Source organism: Tetrahymena thermophila (assembly GCF_000189635.1).
Source record: "Tetrahymena thermophila SB210 genomic scaffold scf_8254476, whole genome shotgun sequence".
In the NCBI taxonomy this organism is placed as follows: Eukaryota; Ciliophora; class Oligohymenophorea; order Hymenostomatida; family Tetrahymenidae; genus Tetrahymena; species Tetrahymena thermophila.
In genome coordinates this window covers 110,200-126,888 of record NW_002476251.1, presented here as the reverse complement: position 1 = coordinate 126,888, position 16,689 = coordinate 110,200, and the positions used below count along the sequence as shown (strand labels likewise).

The 16,689-nt window shown below is 21.9% G+C and overlaps 5 protein-coding genes across 5 annotated transcripts; 2 read left to right on the top strand and 3 right to left on the bottom strand. All coding sequences in view use genetic code 6, as the record gives it.

The window, feature by feature from the left end:
• Nucleotides 1-256: 256 nt before the first annotated feature.
• On the bottom strand, nt 257-1,186 carry TTHERM_00728850 (hypothetical protein; the record flags this gene model as incomplete). Its single annotated transcript, XM_001022671.2, has 2 exons — nt 257-795; nt 1,099-1,186. The coding sequence occupies 2 exons, from the start codon at nt 1,184-1,186 to the stop codon at nt 257-259; spliced, it is 627 nt and encodes a 208-aa protein (XP_001022671.2).
• A 1,116-nt stretch (nt 1,187-2,302) lies between these two features.
• On the bottom strand, nt 2,303-8,045 carry TTHERM_000727850 (zinc carboxypeptidase family protein; the record flags this gene model as incomplete). The annotated part of the gene is made up of 9 exons (XM_012799342.1): nt 7,961-8,045; nt 7,593-7,878; nt 7,409-7,517; nt 6,693-7,322; nt 6,471-6,634; nt 6,066-6,420; nt 5,905-6,008; nt 3,945-5,759; nt 2,303-3,872 (listed from the first exon to the last, which is right to left on the bottom strand). The coding sequence occupies exons 1-9, from the start codon at nt 7,968-7,970 to the stop codon at nt 2,303-2,305; spliced, it is 5,043 nt and encodes a 1,680-aa protein (XP_012654796.1). The 5' UTR covers nt 7,971-8,045.
• Nucleotides 8,046-9,705: 1,660 nt separating this feature from the next.
• TTHERM_00727840 (synaptobrevin) lies at nt 9,706-11,070 on the top strand (the record flags this gene model as incomplete). Its single annotated transcript, XM_001022669.3, has 7 exons — nt 9,706-9,742; nt 9,871-10,030; nt 10,111-10,216; nt 10,300-10,387; nt 10,539-10,685; nt 10,853-10,896; nt 10,960-11,070. The coding sequence occupies 7 exons, from the start codon at nt 9,706-9,708 to the stop codon at nt 11,068-11,070; spliced, it is 693 nt and encodes a 230-aa protein (XP_001022669.2).
• A 1,361-nt stretch (nt 11,071-12,431) lies between these two features.
• TTHERM_00727830 (adenosine/AMP deaminase) lies at nt 12,432-14,294 on the top strand (the record flags this gene model as incomplete). The annotated part of the gene is made up of 5 exons (XM_001022668.2): nt 12,432-12,722; nt 12,878-13,006; nt 13,130-13,685; nt 13,765-14,082; nt 14,143-14,294. The coding sequence occupies 5 exons, from the start codon at nt 12,432-12,434 to the stop codon at nt 14,292-14,294; spliced, it is 1,446 nt and encodes a 481-aa protein (XP_001022668.2).
• A 186-nt stretch (nt 14,295-14,480) lies between these two features.
• TTHERM_00727820 (EF hand protein, putative) lies at nt 14,481-15,952 on the bottom strand. The gene is made up of 4 exons (XM_001022667.2): nt 15,669-15,952; nt 15,554-15,615; nt 15,115-15,499; nt 14,481-15,049 (listed from the first exon to the last, which is right to left on the bottom strand). Exons 1-4 carry the CDS (start codon nt 15,874-15,876, stop codon nt 14,799-14,801), a joined length of 906 nt encoding a protein of 301 aa, XP_001022667.2. The 5' UTR covers nt 15,877-15,952; the 3' UTR covers nt 14,481-14,798.
• Between the last annotated feature and the right edge of the window lie 737 nt (nt 15,953-16,689).

Here is a 16,689-nt window from a genome sequence, read left to right as displayed (position 1 = left end):
ATACTTTTTTAGATAATTTTTAAAAATAAAAATTTTTAATAAACAAAATTCAAATATTTAAATTAAAAAATTGTTTTTTTACTATTATAAACATAACTTAATCTATATTAATATCATGTATAGTAACAAAATTCATCATCATAAATTAGGTAAGTCACTTTTTTATTTTTTTAATTGTATGATTTTAATTCATTTTTAATATTTATCCTAGATTTAATTTATTTTAATTTACATAAGAGAATTTCTATAAATAATTTCAAAATAAAAATACAAATAATAAAGTGATTGTTAATAATTTCATATAATTGTATGCTATAATTAAAATATTTGATGAAGAAGTCTAATTTTTTGGACTTTCAGGATTTTAAGTTGGATCTGGTTAAATATTACTAAGTACTTTGTTATACATAAAGTATTAATCTATGTAGTATTATTTACCTTATGTTTTTGTATTTAATTCAAATTCTGCTTTATTTTAGTTATTTTCAGTATATTCTCTGTAGCTAGTAAGAAAACTATAAGAAAAAATTCCTTTGATATCAGTTACTGAAAAGCCACCACTTTATACTGATTTTTAAGTTGAACTATATTTTGTAGGAAAAACTATTAAAGTTCCATCACATTTATCTCCTACTTATTCACCAGTGAATTTAAAGTACTTTATTGATGTTTGATCGTATGATACACTAAGTTTTACATTTCCTTTAAAACAGCAAACAGTTGGATCTAACTCTCTACATGCATCAAATCTTCTAGCATAGAGTACCATTCCATCTAACTCAGTTAGCTGTAGTTCTTAACAATTATATAATGTAAAGAGTAAAGCAATTATATATAAAGTGATTTTCATTCTTATTAAGTAGTTTATTTAGTTTTATAATTATTGTTCTTTCTTAAAAAATTATAGATTTCTATATAAAATTAATTGCCAATTATAAATATACTTTGGTAGAACCAATAAATGTTAAATTATTAAATTTTTAATTTTAAGTTAGTAGAGTAAAGTCAGTAAGAATTTAATAGATTAATTTACTATAATTTAAGATAATCAAAATGTTAATAAATTGATTAAATCTTAAATAAGTGAATTTGAATTACTTTGATTTACGTCGGCAACACCCTGATCAAATAGGTTAGTGACTGGATATTCAATTAATAAAATAAATTTTACAATCAAGTATGACATCGATAAATTTATCTATATTTACTTTATTTTTTAAATATAAGGCTAGCAAAAAATCAAATAAATCAAAGATGATAAAACAAATACGCTAGCTAAATTTGATTATTTTTTATATTATACTTTTTTAATATGCTAAATATAAATAAAACAAAAATCAAAGAAATAAAAGCAAATAGAGTTGAAAAATAAATAAAATTATTTATTTTTTTTTAAAATTTATCTATCATAATATTTTAAAATTATAGAATTTTTTTGATCAATAAATTTTTTCTTTCTTACTTACTTTCTATTTTATTATTATTTGAAATTTAAATGAGTTTAAATTTAATGAAGAGATGTACTAAATTTTTAATCTATAGACTTTGAATCAAAAAATTAGTATTATTTTTGTTAATTTACATTCATATTTTTAAATTTATAATTTTCTTTTATAAATTTAGGGAGAAAATTTGTCAAACCTATTTTTGTCATATCCTTAATTTATCTTGATAGCTTTACAGATTGTTTATTTTCATATTGACAGTCAAATATGTTTATAAGTATGGTAAATGAGTTTCGATTGCTCTAAAATGAATTTTTAATTTTAGATAGAATAAAATAGGTTTAATTTATAATTAGACTAAAATCAAAGCAAAATAATAAAATTTAGATATAAATCCTAATTATTATTGAATTTTATAGATTTGTTACAGATTCATTTTTTTCGCTTTTCTAGTTAAAAACTATTTAAAATATAACTTTTATATAAATTGCCTAATGAAAACAAAATTATGTCTATTAGTCTAAATAATTTTTAAATTATTTATTGTGTCATGCTGTTTTTATTAGATGCTAATTCTCCAAATCAATAAAATAATTTAATAATTTTATTATAGAAAATATTTTCTCAAAAATTTGGAATCAACTCAATCTAAATAAATAAATAAAAATTAATTTTTACAAAAAATATCTTCTATCAAAAAATGCTTTTTGTAATTATTTTTAATATAAAAGATGTTACAATAGAGAATGCAAAAGAATAAAATATAGGAGAAATTTTTTTTTTGATATAAGATAATATAAGTCATTTTAAAATTATTATAAGAGAGTGAGTTATTTACGAATTATTTATATGAAATATCAAATTTTGTTAACTAAGTGTGCATCATTAAAAGCTAACATTTATTTGTTTGGGATATATGAATTTTAATTCGCAGAATTAATCCTAGCTTCATTTATCATCAATTAATTTAGCTTCAAGGAACGCTATGCAGCTTAATATTTTTTGTTATAGTTTATTTCTTCTGTTTTTGTCATATTTGCTTGCTGAATTTTCATTCTATTTGAATCTATACCAGCTAGCTCCTTTTACATAGAGTTGTTAATGTTATTAGTTTAATTTCTGTTTAATCTCGTAAAAGTGAGCATGAGAGGATCTTAACCTGAAGGCTCCTTTACCTATACATAAGTCCCCTTCTGCAGAGAGTTGCTTCTTAAAGTATTTCTTGCAAGATTAGCAAAGTCAGAAGTATGTTAATTTTATTATTGAATTTGCTAAAGCTGAATCTTTTTTTATGAAGGATTTTTGCCTAAAAGCTACAAAGGAGATGCTAAGTTCTTGATCAAAGATGAAGAATTATCAACTTAATTCGAAGAGGATTAATCATCCTTGATAGGAATTAGTTTTGTTTAAGCAATTTTTATTACTTTTTAGTTCTATTGCATAAACCCATTTGTACTTGAGTTGATTATATCAAAAGACTATGCATTTATCACGTCTGACTAGTTAGACACAATAAACTCAGTATTATTTGCATTAGTGAAATACACTTCAAGCTTTTAATTGTTTAGCTGAGTGTTATATCTTTTAGGAGAAGAGCTTTGATTTTTATTGTTTTCGTCAGGTTACGTATTATTATTACTTCCTATAAATGATTAATCTGTTTTATTGACTTAACTTGAGTCTTTATTTGATGCAGAATAATTATTTCTTACATGTTAACTTAAAGGTTTATTTGTGCTTCTTACTAAGTGTCTATCGATGAATTTTTATTTGTTAATTTTAGCTTATTAAAACTATTTTGATTAAAAAGTTGTTGAAAAATTATCTTCCAATTAGTTATTACTTGCAACTTAGGTATTATTATTGTTACCTTAGTTACTTTATAAGAATGATAATCCATTCTATCTTTCAGTTTGAGTTTACAGAGAATGTTAGTATTTTAAAGGTGATTAGTTAGGCTCATCAAATTCTTTTGTATTGGCTCTTTTTTACATGCCTAATAGTTGAACTTTTTAAATAAGCGACTAATATCCAACGTTAACAAGTCTGTTATTTGAATAATTACTGCTCCCAACCTATGAACTTGTATTATTTTATTATTACTACTATTGAAATTAGCTATTTGAAATTGCATTGCCCAAATTATTATTATTAATAAAATTACTATTATTTTGTATCACTGACATATTATTTCCCATTAGTGCTTTGTTTCTTAAATAAAGCTACATTTCGATGTTGGCGGGTTGTGTTTAATGAGTAGTTGAGCTTTTTGTTCTTAGATCTTGCTTTTTTATCCCTACAGCACCACCGTTAATGTTTCGTTATTTAATCTAAAACGATGGGTTTGGTGAATTTTTAATCTTTATAGCTTAATTATTAGATTAATCCCCACTTGTATTTTATATAATTATACTATTATTAGTCGCCCTATTATTTAATAAAGTTTTGTTAAAAATAAATAAATAAAAAAATGAAATTTTGAAAAATGATGAAATTTACAAATTTTATTCTGTAGTTTGCTTATTAGCAGTCGTGTTTTATATGTTATTGCCTGAAATTTAAAAAGTTTATTTATTGTTTTGACCTTATTAGTTATTATAATTTTAGTTGGATTAGTAATTGTTGATAACTATATTGCTATTATTATTTAATTAAACTGTGTTAGATTCTGAGTTATTTGGTTAAGTGTTAAATTAATTGGCCTAAATAAAAATGTTAGTTCCATTATTTGATAAGCTAGCAGAATTTAATGTGGTCTGAAAAGCGATATGCAAATTTTGTTAATTTTATAAGCTTTAAATAGTAGTAATTTATTGGCGTAAAATATCAGAAGTATGTCTACTTCTTATAGGTGTTTCAGTTTATTATTTAGTACCATTATTTGATAGAGGAGAATTAGCAATTTATTAATCATAACTCCTTTAACTTACATGCTAAGTAGTCCTTTACTTGTCCACTTAACTATCGTTTAGTTGAGATGGCTTTATTTTATTTTTCTCAGTAATGAAAAGAATGCTTGGATCTTTTAATGTATTAAGAGTGATTGTCTATTAAGGTTGCTGAGCACTCGTATTAGGGTTTTAAGAAGGACTTAAACAACTTTAAATTGGAGTTGAGGTTTTAGCTACACTTGGCTATATCAAATTACTTGTATTAGTTGAGTTAAAAATAATTACTTTTTTGGTATTGCTATTGCTTTATATTACTTAGTGGGGTTAATTAATTAATTCGGGGTTATTAATAATCACAATAGACGTAGAAGCTTAAATATTTTGACTTTCATTATTACTTGCAGAAAAAGGAGTAGTTTCAATATTATTCACATTTACCGTTTTTGTGTTTTCTTCTGTAGTTAAATAGGTAATTCCATTATAATTTAGCACATTAGATCTATTTTCGCTCTAACCTCTATAAAATTTTGATTTTTATTTGTTTTAAAATTTATGAGCTTATGAATCAGAAAAGAGTAAGCTGTTTCTTTTTTTAAGAGAAGAAGCCACTTAAGTCCCCATAAGACTTTAAGAGAAATCCTAAGCATTATTATTTTTAGCTTTACCTGTAGAATTGGAAGCTGCTTAAGAATCTTTTTATGGAGAATTTACTGCTTAGCTATTTAATGGCAAAGTTTATAGCTGCTAAAAAATAATTTATTACCCATTTTATATGATATTCTTTTGATTTCCAATTGATTTTTTTTTTTATTTTTTATTTTTATCCTTAACAGAATTATTCATCCCATTCACTTGTTAGATAATTGAAGAAATTTTATCACTTTGCTTAGTTTTTAATTCGAATCCTAACTTCTTAGCTATTTTAATAGGTATGATAGATCCTAATTTCTCATCAATATTTAATTCATCAGCTAGAGGATCAGAATCACTACCACTATCCTTAGATTCTTTTTCAACAAATTATTGAATATCTTCATTCATTTTGTCAATTATTTCTTGTCTATTAATATTAGGATACAATTCCTTATCTTCTCCCTTATGATTAATATAAACTGACTTAAGCAGATCTTCTCCTAGCTCAAGCAAATCAGATATCAAAAAATGTTCATTCTTTTTACCAATTTTATAACCAAAAAAACTAGTCTCTACAGTAAAGATGTTAAAGCATTCAAAAAATTACTCTCTTATCTTATTTATTTCATTCCACATCACAATTCTAGCAGCACTTTCTTTATACTATTCTAAACTAAATGTACAGTCTTTGAATTAAAAGATTGACGAAATCTTTGAGTATATAACAGGAAAAACTCTACATGATACTAAATCTTCATCTTTTCTACAAGCATATATGAAGCTGTTCATTCTTTTAATCCAAAAAAAAATGTTAACCCATATTTACATTTCAAGATTTCATAAAAGTTAATTTATTTAAAACATATTTTTAAAATTTTTGTATTTTGACTTTCTAAGAAAATTAGTTTTGAAATCAGCTAACAAAATAAAAATACTTTTTTGAATGTCCATGCAAATCTATAAAGTATTCCAGTCTTAAGCCCTCTTCTCTTGATGTAGCTATCATTTTTTTAGCATGATAAACAGAAGGATGGAGTATCTAAAAAGTAAAAAAAATGTTATTTATTTTTGTTATTTTTTGATTTAATCAACTTACTCTAGAAGGCTATTGCCATTAACGATTAATATCTACTCCTGATATATTACATCTAAAATTTCCATAAATTACTCCATCTGGGTTCATCATTGGAATTATTTTAAATATAAATTATTGCCTTAAGTATTAAGCCTCTGGTTCATTACTAATCAAGAAGTTAATAACACCCTCCATTTTATAGCTGCAAACTGTCTCACCTGGATGCTATCTCGCTATAATAACAATTAACTTTTTATTTTTATTTTTGAGCTACTCTTTGCTTGATTCTCCTCCTGAAGGTGATTTTTCTGTAATCGATAACAAAGGCACTGCATTATTACTGACACTGTAGCATAAGATATCTTTTTTTATTATTCTAATTAACATAAATAAAAAATGACAATATTAAAAAATAAAATAAATTACATGTTTGGCTATTCTTTTAGTGATTTATTAATCGCATAATCTAAATGTTTAGTCATTTTAGTATAAGAATATGGAGGGTTCATGGCAAAATAGATCTCATCATCCTCATGTTTAAATCTGTAGGTAAAGGAAAGAGTGTAGTAATATTAATTAGGATCTTATTCCTTTATTCGAATAATGAATGTTAAAAATATAATTTTGATAATTAATTTTATAAATTACTTTGATAATTTTATTTTTAAAATATTAAATATCTTTTCCTTTTCTCATCCAGCCATTATTTTTTAACTTATTTTCTTTTAATGAAAAAACTGAAATTTTCATACCCTACTTAAAAGGTAAAGAAGGTTTTGCGATGTTAACTATGTTGAATTTGACAGTTAATCCTTTGAATTTGTAATTTGAAACTTTGAAAAAAAACCACTATGTATATCCCTTTGTATTTATATCGTTCTACAAAAGTAAATCGTATTCTTTATTAGGACTTTTTGTGTAAACTTAATACAAATTTCCACATTCGAATCTACTGTCAAATGAAATCTGCTCTTGCTTGGATGAGAATTCTTCCTTTTTTCCTTGGTCAATACGGTTATAAAGATCAAATTCGTAATTATATTCTGGCCTATTCATCTTGTTTTCCTGAAAGGTATTAAACATAGTGCTTCCAAAGTCCATAACATAGCTTAAATTTATATAATAGCCTGCAAAACTCTTGACTTACTCTTCAATACTTTTTTCTTGCTTGTATTTGCAATATACTTTTTCATATTTCTTAGATAGTTCATATTTTTGATACAAACTTTAACTTATTTTTTCATCATCTTACTGTACACCTTATATTTCTTCTTCTTGCTAATATATTACAAATTTTTAAACTATTATAATAAGTACTAAGATTCTAAAAAAAAGATTTTTATATATATATCTTATGCCATTACTTAAATAGTTGTTGAAGGAGTATCTTGAACAATTTAATCTTCTTAATCAGAATCATGTCTATTTTTATACTTAGTATCCACATTATTATGTAAAATGTAAGGCAAATCCCTATTTTTCAATAGTATTTAAAGTTTATTTACTAAATTTGTCTTAGCTTTAAAAGAAATTAATATGTTAATTTACATATATTAGTAATCTTTGATCAGTATTCTAGGTTTAAAATCCGTTGGTTTAGATGAGCTTAGCAGAGGATTAGCCTCTGGTAATTCATTATTCTTTTAAGATATTTCAATTTTATCTTCTTCATTGGCTTTTATGTGAATTTTATGCTCTAATATGCTAGAATTTATTCTTTTGTGTAAAGTGCTCCCTTTTTAATTTTTATCGTGGCTCGCATCAAACTCATCATGATCAGCGCCTTCAAATCCTTCATTATCTTAAACAAAGAAATCCTCCAAATACTTAGATGCTAGAAAAATACAAATTTAAATGATTTTTAAAGTATATTTTATTTGTAATAGGTTTAAAAATGCTAAAAATTAATTAATTACACTTAATCATGAAAATATTTGATGTCCACTTAACTATATATTATTTTATTTTTCTTTTGTTATCGTAAAAAAAATACAAATTCCTATTTATCAATATTTTAATTTATAAAGAGTGTTGTAATCAAATCACTAATTAACAAATAAATATCACGCCAATTTAAGTAATCTTAGATTAATACAAAACACTAGTGGTTTTAAAAGCACCAAAACTTAATTATTTTTATCTAATCAACCTATATCAATCTTTTATTTAATAGTAAAAATAATATGTGCTTTTAGATTCTCTTTAAGCTAAATTAAAATATCTTCAATGCAACAAAGATCATTTTACAAACCTAATTTTGTTCGTTATTTTTTAAATTTATTAATCTTTTATGTTAGTAAAATGACTCTCCAATTTAATAACAAAATACCACTAAAGAAGCATTAATAATTAATTGAATCTAAAATTATTTATTTTTAACTGCATTATCAAATTAAAAATGCCAAATCTTTTACTTATTTTGTAGATTAAATTAAATATTTATTTTTAGCTTTCAAGCTTACTCTTGATAATTAAAAATTTAAATTTAAAAAGCTTAAAATAATTATTTTTTAATCTAAAAATCAAATACTCAAAATAATTTGCAAAAGCTAAAAAATATATTTAAAAATGTGCAAATATCTAAATCTATTGAATAATTTTTAATAAAATTAGAATAAATTGAATTATTTACTTTCTTCTTATAAATTATAGTTAATGAAAAAATACCTTTTTTAAAAAAAAATTTCCATTTTAAAATCTAAATTGGAGATAAATAGAAAAATAATTTTTTTGATTGTTATTCATTTATTCATTTGTTACTTTAAACTTATATTTGCCCAAAGTAAGTTTAATATATTGTTACTGAAAAAATTTATTTTTCTCAGGAGTTAATTAGTACTAAAACTTATCTAAATTAATATCTTATTGGATATTATAGCATAAAAGAAATAAATGACGATGAAAGTAATTTCATAATTAAAATTATATTCTTTTTATAACTTAATATCATACATATATATTATTTTAATAAAATGTTTCCATTTTGTAGAAAGATTAATTTTTTAATGCTTTTTATGTCTAATATCTTTAATAAAGATTTAATTAATATTAATAGTTAAAATATTTGTATAACAGAATTCATTAATTTGTTAATTATTTTTCTTACTTTACTTTATTTACATGGTTTAATTTTTTATTTATCAAATTTAAAAAATTGTATTTTCTATATTCTTATAGTTTTATGACTTATTTTGTAAACAAAAGATTTAGTTTTACTAATTTAAACAAACACACTTTACATACGTGCTAATAGATGGTTGTTCTATCTTAAATTAAGTGCTGTCAGAAAATAATTAAATTATAGTTAATTAGAATTAAATAGAAATAAATAATTCTAATTAAAAAATAATCAATTCATATAAAAAGAAAAGAAACAAATATTTCTACTTTAGAAGGCAACACGTTTAAAATAAATAATTTATTATGTATGATCTTATTAAATTAAACAAATTAAAAACATACTTCAACCCTCCTTATTATTAATCATTCAATTTATTAATGAATTATTAAATAAATAATTTAAATCAATTATATTAAAAAGTAAAAAAATCTTTGAACTAATTTCTAGATAAAGATAAAGTATTACAAACAAGTTCTCTGAAGTATTACAAAGAAAATAAAATAATACATAATAGCTAATAGGGTTATATTAAGTTATAAAATGAATCAATCACATTCAATTTTTCAAACAACTATAGGTAAAATAATACTTTATAAAATCAATTTAATTAAGAGAAACATTAGATGCGTTTAAAAAACAAGAAATTTATATCTTTTATTTTAAGCAAAATATTATTAACGTTTTTCAATTACATATCAAAAATAGTTCGTGCATAAGATGGCTTAGTTTTTTGCGAGTACACTACTGAAGGTGCTCATATTTAACCTGAGATATCAGGCTAGCTAAAAAAATTCATTAAAAATGACTCTCTTTTCAAACAAAATTAAGATTTTAGGCTTGTTGAATTTGGAAACTACACAATTGGGTATATATTTATATATTATAAATAAATTTAAAAAAGAATCAATATCCAGCAATAAATGAGAATCTTATTATTTTTTACAGTTATTTAGTTTAAGATGATGTCGTTTTTATAGCCTTGGTTAGCTCTACTTATGATGTAAAGTTGTGCAGATAGTACGTTAAAGATATTTAATAGGGTTTCACAGAAGTAATTAAATATATTTAGACATAATTACAGCATTAATTTGGTTTAAATTAGTAAAAATTTATTTTTAAACAAACTCAAAATAGGAATTGAAAAATACTTTTGGTACAACAGGTGTTAATTATTATTCAAAGTTATCTACCATAGAAACTCCTTACAGTTTCATTAAATTTGGTAAAATTTATTATTTTATTTATTTTTAAATATGACAAATTAAAAAGAAGAAATATATATATCTTTGATCAGAAAATAGCAAATTAAATAAATAAATAAACAAACAAACACCACCTTCAAAATTTATTTACAATAAACTTTTATTTTATAGATAGATATATCAAAAGAAAATGCAAAGAATTTTCTGATTAGAGATCTCAAGCAAATATAGATAGAATTAAAAACGATATGACAGATATCCATGAAATCATGACACAAGTATTTTCTAAAGTCATGGACAGAACTAAAAACCTCAACGGTATAAAAAATATTAATTTCATATACAAGCAAAAAATAAATTCTAATAGAATTTAGATTCTCAAATAATTTTATGAATTTGAAATGAAGAATAAAATAATTAAAATATACCTTCTTTAGACATTTTATTAATATTTAATCGATATATTTTTTAATTTATAAAACTAGAGTTAAACGAAAATGCTGCTGGATTAAAAGATTTTTCTAAGATTGTAAATAATAATTATTTAATTTTTTAATATTTAATTTTTAATTATTTTAATTAATTTAATTAGTATGTCAACAAAACCAAAAACTTAGCATGGCAAATGTGGTTAAAAAAGAATGCAGTTTACTTTATTTTAATAATTTTATTATGTTTGTTTATATTATTTAAAATTATTTGAAAGCTTATATATAATATTATTTAAATTCAAAAATTTAAGAGTACTATTTATATTTTTCTATTTGTTAGTAAAATAAATTTAATTAAAACAAAAAAACAAACAATTGTTTTCCACATAAATTTCTCATATTTATTATTTGCTGTTTTCATTAAATAAAATTAATTGTTATTAATCTTTTTTTTTTATTTTGAAACAAGATAGAATGCTTAAAATTATTAAAATCAAATATTAATAATAAATATATATTTGAATTTAAAAATTTTATTTTAAGAAAAGTAAGGAATTTTACTTTCTATTAAATGGTCTATTGTTTTCTAATTATTTAGATCAATAAAAACAAAAATGGAATAAAAAACATTGATATTTAAGCTCTAAAAATTTTATTGTATTTGAAATATAGTTAAAATAATTATAAATTTTATTTACAAAACTAAAATTATGCTTTTAAGATTCTTGAATCAATAAAAAGTATCAACATTTAACAATAAAATGAAATTAGAAAATTCAATTTATTTAAGGATATACTATTTAAGATCACTTTGTTAAAATATTTCAATAACTAAAAGAAAAATGAAAATTAAAAAATTAAAACTGCATGCTTACGTCAAATAGATTTTAGAAATGCTTAGCCAATGAAATAATAATTTTTTAAAGGAAAATTTTTAACCTTTAAATATTTATTTTTGCTTTTAATTTGAATATTTCAAAAAACACACTATCATTTATTTATTGTTTTAAAAATATGGTCAAAATGTTAATTTATATCTCAAAAAATTTTATTTTTTTGATTTTTCAATTATTTAACAACTTTCGACAATAAATTTTCTTTATGATTAAACAGAAAATTAATAACCACTATAAGGTTTTTAGGTTTGAATAATTTTAAATATAACAGTAAAGTTATTTTTAATATTAATAAATTTATTACATTCAATCATACTTACTAATTTTATTTATGTTTTAACAAAATCTATCAAAAATAAACTTATCATCAAATCAGTTATAAATTTAACTAAAATATTATTTTAAATATAAAGTAATAAAATGGATATTATGAGTTTCAAATTATTTTTTATTATATTTGTTTAATATTTATTACTTTCGTTTATTCGTTTGCTCTTTAAAATTTGAGATATATCTTTTGTGATTATCTTTTTTGACATCTATATATATGTTTAAGATAAAAAAATCAATAAAATTCATAGCTTTTAATTCATCATTTGTAGCTTTAAAGTATGCTCAGTTGAAAATAAATAAATAAATAATTTATTTGTTATAAAAATATTGTATAAATATTATATCAGATTGATTATCAACAAACAAAATTAACACTAAATAAAAAGCAATAAAAGTTAGTAGGAATGAGCGCTGCAGACATTGCATACAAATCCAAAAAGGAAGCATTGATGAACAAAATCACAAAAAGAAAATATGAAGAACTTGAATTCACTTGCGAAGACGAAGAAGCAAACGAAGTATTTAGAAAGCTTATTATTAAGGAAAAGGAAGGATATCCTGAAGAATTTTACCAAATATACACTTTGCGCCATAAGGAGTAAATTGAAAAGTCGAATCTATGGAAATATTTCTACAAAATGCCAAAAGGTTCAATCCTCCATCTTCATTTCGATACTTGCAACGATATTGAGTGGGTAAGCATTTTAAACATTGTCTTTTAAAGCATTTAAAAACACATATTCATAAATATCTTTAGATTTTTGTCTAGTCTTCTCATATTTAAATCGTTTTTTAACTTAAAGAAATTGTTAAATGATTAATTCTAAATAATTCTTTAAAATACATACAGTTCTTTGAGACACTTGCATTTTTGGATACTACATTTTTCAATCCTGAAACAAATACCTTCAAATACTTTAAAAGTAAAGAGGCAGCAGAAAAAGGATTCGAGAGGCTCTCAGAGATAAGAGATAAACAGGTAAACATTTTATTGCAGTTTTTTATAATTGGAATTCATTTTAGGCAAGTCCATAAATGTAGACATTGACAATTTCATGAATTGTAAACAATAGCATGCAAAATACTTTTAAATTATAAAAAGGAAAACAAAGAAGAATGGTTGAAGAACATTAAGACCAGATTAATTGTGATCGAGGATGAAGTAACAGACATGACCAGACATACATGGGATATATTTGAAACAAAAATTTAGGCAATGTGGTAATTAATTCTACACAAAGATTACTTCAAGTAATACCTCTATAGAACATTTGAGCATTTCATTAAAGAAGGAATCTATCGTATAGAAGCTAGAGCTTTCCTCTAGTCTTTATTTGATGATGACCATAAGCAAATTCCATTAGAAGAAGAATACGCCATCTTTTAAGAAGTTATTAATAAGGCCAGAAAAAATTTAAACCCTAACTTTTCTTATAGCATAATTATTTAAGGCTTAAAGTGTTGGGATAATTAATAAGTTGAAAACTACATGGCATAAGCTATTAAGGCAAAGAAGTAATACCCTGACTTTTATATTGGCTTCGACCTTGTATAGGAAGAAGATGGATACAGAATGATGGATTCTTTTGCTCCTGCTTTATTAAAGAAAAAGGAAATTGAAAAAGAATATGGAGTAGAATTACCTTTCTTATTCCATGGTAATAAAATAGAATTCAATTATAATATAGTTTTGTGAGATCAAAGTTAGTAATTAATTAATTTAATATTAAAAAAAAGGTGGAGAAAGTTTGAATTTCTAAGAAAATAGTAATTTAGTTGATTTATTATTGTTGGAAACAAAGAGAATAGGTCACGGCATTAATCTTATTCATCACGCTTACTTGATGGATTATATTAAGAATGATAAGATCTGCATCGAAGTTAATCCCCTCTCAAATCAAATTTTGCGTTACATTTCTGATCTAAGACTCCATCCTGCTAAAACATTTTTGAACTATGGAATTAAGATCTGCATTAATCCTGATGATCCAGGATTTTTCGGTATTAATGGAATCACTTATGATTTCTATACTCTTACATTAGCTTAAGAATTTGGTACTATTTGTTATATTTAGATTATGATTATAAACTAATTAATATCTTTTAATTTATTAGATCTTAAGGATTTGAAGTTATGCTGTTTTAATAGTATTTAATATAGCTTGCTAGAAGAATAACAAAAGCAAAAATTATTGAAATACTGGAACGAAGAATGGGATTCTTTTGTTAAATAATTTTTAGTAGAATAAGCAGAATAAAAAGTATGAAAGCATTAATAATTTAGCTATTTAAATAAATAAAATTATAAATTTTTAAATTATATAATCATAATAAATAAATATACAAAGTTTTATAAGAAAATAATTTTATATTCCAAAATATAATTAATTAATTAATTAATTAATTAATTCATTTTTTAATTTATTAGATAAAAGTTATTTATATTATTTCTTTATCATTTATTTTACAAATTATTTAGTTTCTTTTAACTTGTTTGCAATATTTTATCTTATTTCAAATATCTTCTATTTTAATATACTTTCGCAAGTATTTATGTGTTGTGTTTTTATATTTTGCTCTTTTCGTCTAAGAAGCTCATAGCATTTGTTTGGATGATATAAAAAAATTACATTAATAAAACTTTTATTTTCTTTCTCTAACAAAAAAGTTTTGTTTAAAAAATATTATTGAAATAAAAATTCATTTTGCTAAAAAATTAAGTAAACAATTTTGTAGTATATCATGATGCATTAATTAAATGAAATAAATTTTCAAAAATATATTGTGCATTGCTTTTCGAAATCAGTCTCCCACAAATTGAGTTAAAAATCTTCGTATTTAAATCCATCTTCCTAGCTAATATCAGATTCATAAAAAATTCTCATGACTAGAGAAGTTATTTCATTATCTGTTAGTTTACATTCCTTAAGATTATGGTCAGAATACATCATTTTTATCCCTTAAAATATATCTTTAAATAGAAGTACACCATCATTGTCAAAATCAAAAATTTTAAACATAACTATTCATAATGAAATTAATAATTTTAATAGTTTCAATTTTAAATAGATTTAAAATAATTTTTACATTTTGTTTTAATTCCAGTTGATGCTTAAGGAGAAAATACATTCAAAACCATAACAAATAATTTAAAATCTATAAACTTAATATCTAGTTAATTAATATTATTTTTAAAGCTACTGTAGCTACTTTAAAGCATTACAGTGCTGTTGTCTATTATAACTTTTTTTTACTCTCTACTCTTTAAACTTTCTTTTTTTTGTAATTTTTCTTTGTTTTAACCTTGATTTTGTTGCTTTTCAGTAGGAGTATTTTTAGAATTTTCTATGTCTTATTTATAAAGGAAGGCCTCTAATTAATATTTTAAGTCAAGACCATCTGGTAGGCGTGGCATAAATGGACAATTAATTAATTCTTCTAATCTCATGAATTCATATATTGATAGATTTGACTATGTAATTAGAATATTTTATATCTTAAAGAGAAGAATTTTATCAATATTTACTTCTCTAGGGGTGCCCAAATTAGCAAATTTTTAGTAAAGTGAGTAAAGCTCTTCAGGGGTAACTTTCATTTATCAAAATTTAAATAATTGTTTATCAGTAATCTGAAAATTTTACATGAAGTTTAAACCTATAAGTAATTTATATCATCTAAGTTTACTTTATTTAATGATAACTTTCTTATTTCTAAAAGATAGTCTTTACTATTTGAGCTTAAAAGCTATCCCATTAACAAAAAATGGATTTATTCAAGCAATATTAATTTTACTAAGTGTTAAATAAGTAGAAATTAAGTTTTTTATATAAATTAAATTAAGAATTTCATGTTTTCAAATAATAAATAAGTACTAATTATAATATATTAAACAATATTATAGATACTAGGAATTAGGTGAAAAAAGGAATCTATTGATTTTATTATCTTTGAAATTTATATAAAGAATAATTAATTATTTTTATGTGAAAGGAACTGAACTACCTTTTACTTTAAATATTTTTTGAATATTAAACATATTTTTTAAGCTTTTTTCATATTCTTAAATAATAAAAATAAATCAATGATAAATTTCACTTTATGTTTTAAAGAAAAATTATATTGTAAAAATAAAAATATAAAGTTTTAATTTCTAAATGAATTGATTTTCATATTAAGTGAAAATTTAAAACAAATAAAATTAAAAATTATAGATTTTTCTAGTTTTTATTAATAAAATAATTTCTTTCATTAAATTTAAATAAATTTTTAAAATTTTAGAGTTATTCACTTTAAAGATCTTTATTTATTTTTTTAATTTACCTCAATTTTTAATCTACTAGTTCTTTTATTAATTTTTGCTATAAATTAATTGCATTTCTACTTTATAATATATATTTAAATTAATTTTATTGAAGAGGAATTAGCTTGTATTATTTAAAAATACAATGATTTAATTTAAAGAGAGAGTGAATAAAACAAATACTAAACAAAAAGTATTTTTAAAGTATTACTTGATTCTTGTTTTTGGTATATTTTTTATTTATTTTAATTAAAAAAATATTTGATAAATATATATGCTAATTTCACCCACAAAACAATAATCGAATGCTATTTTTTTATTATTATGGATTAAAATTTACTGTTTTAAGAATAATTTAAAAA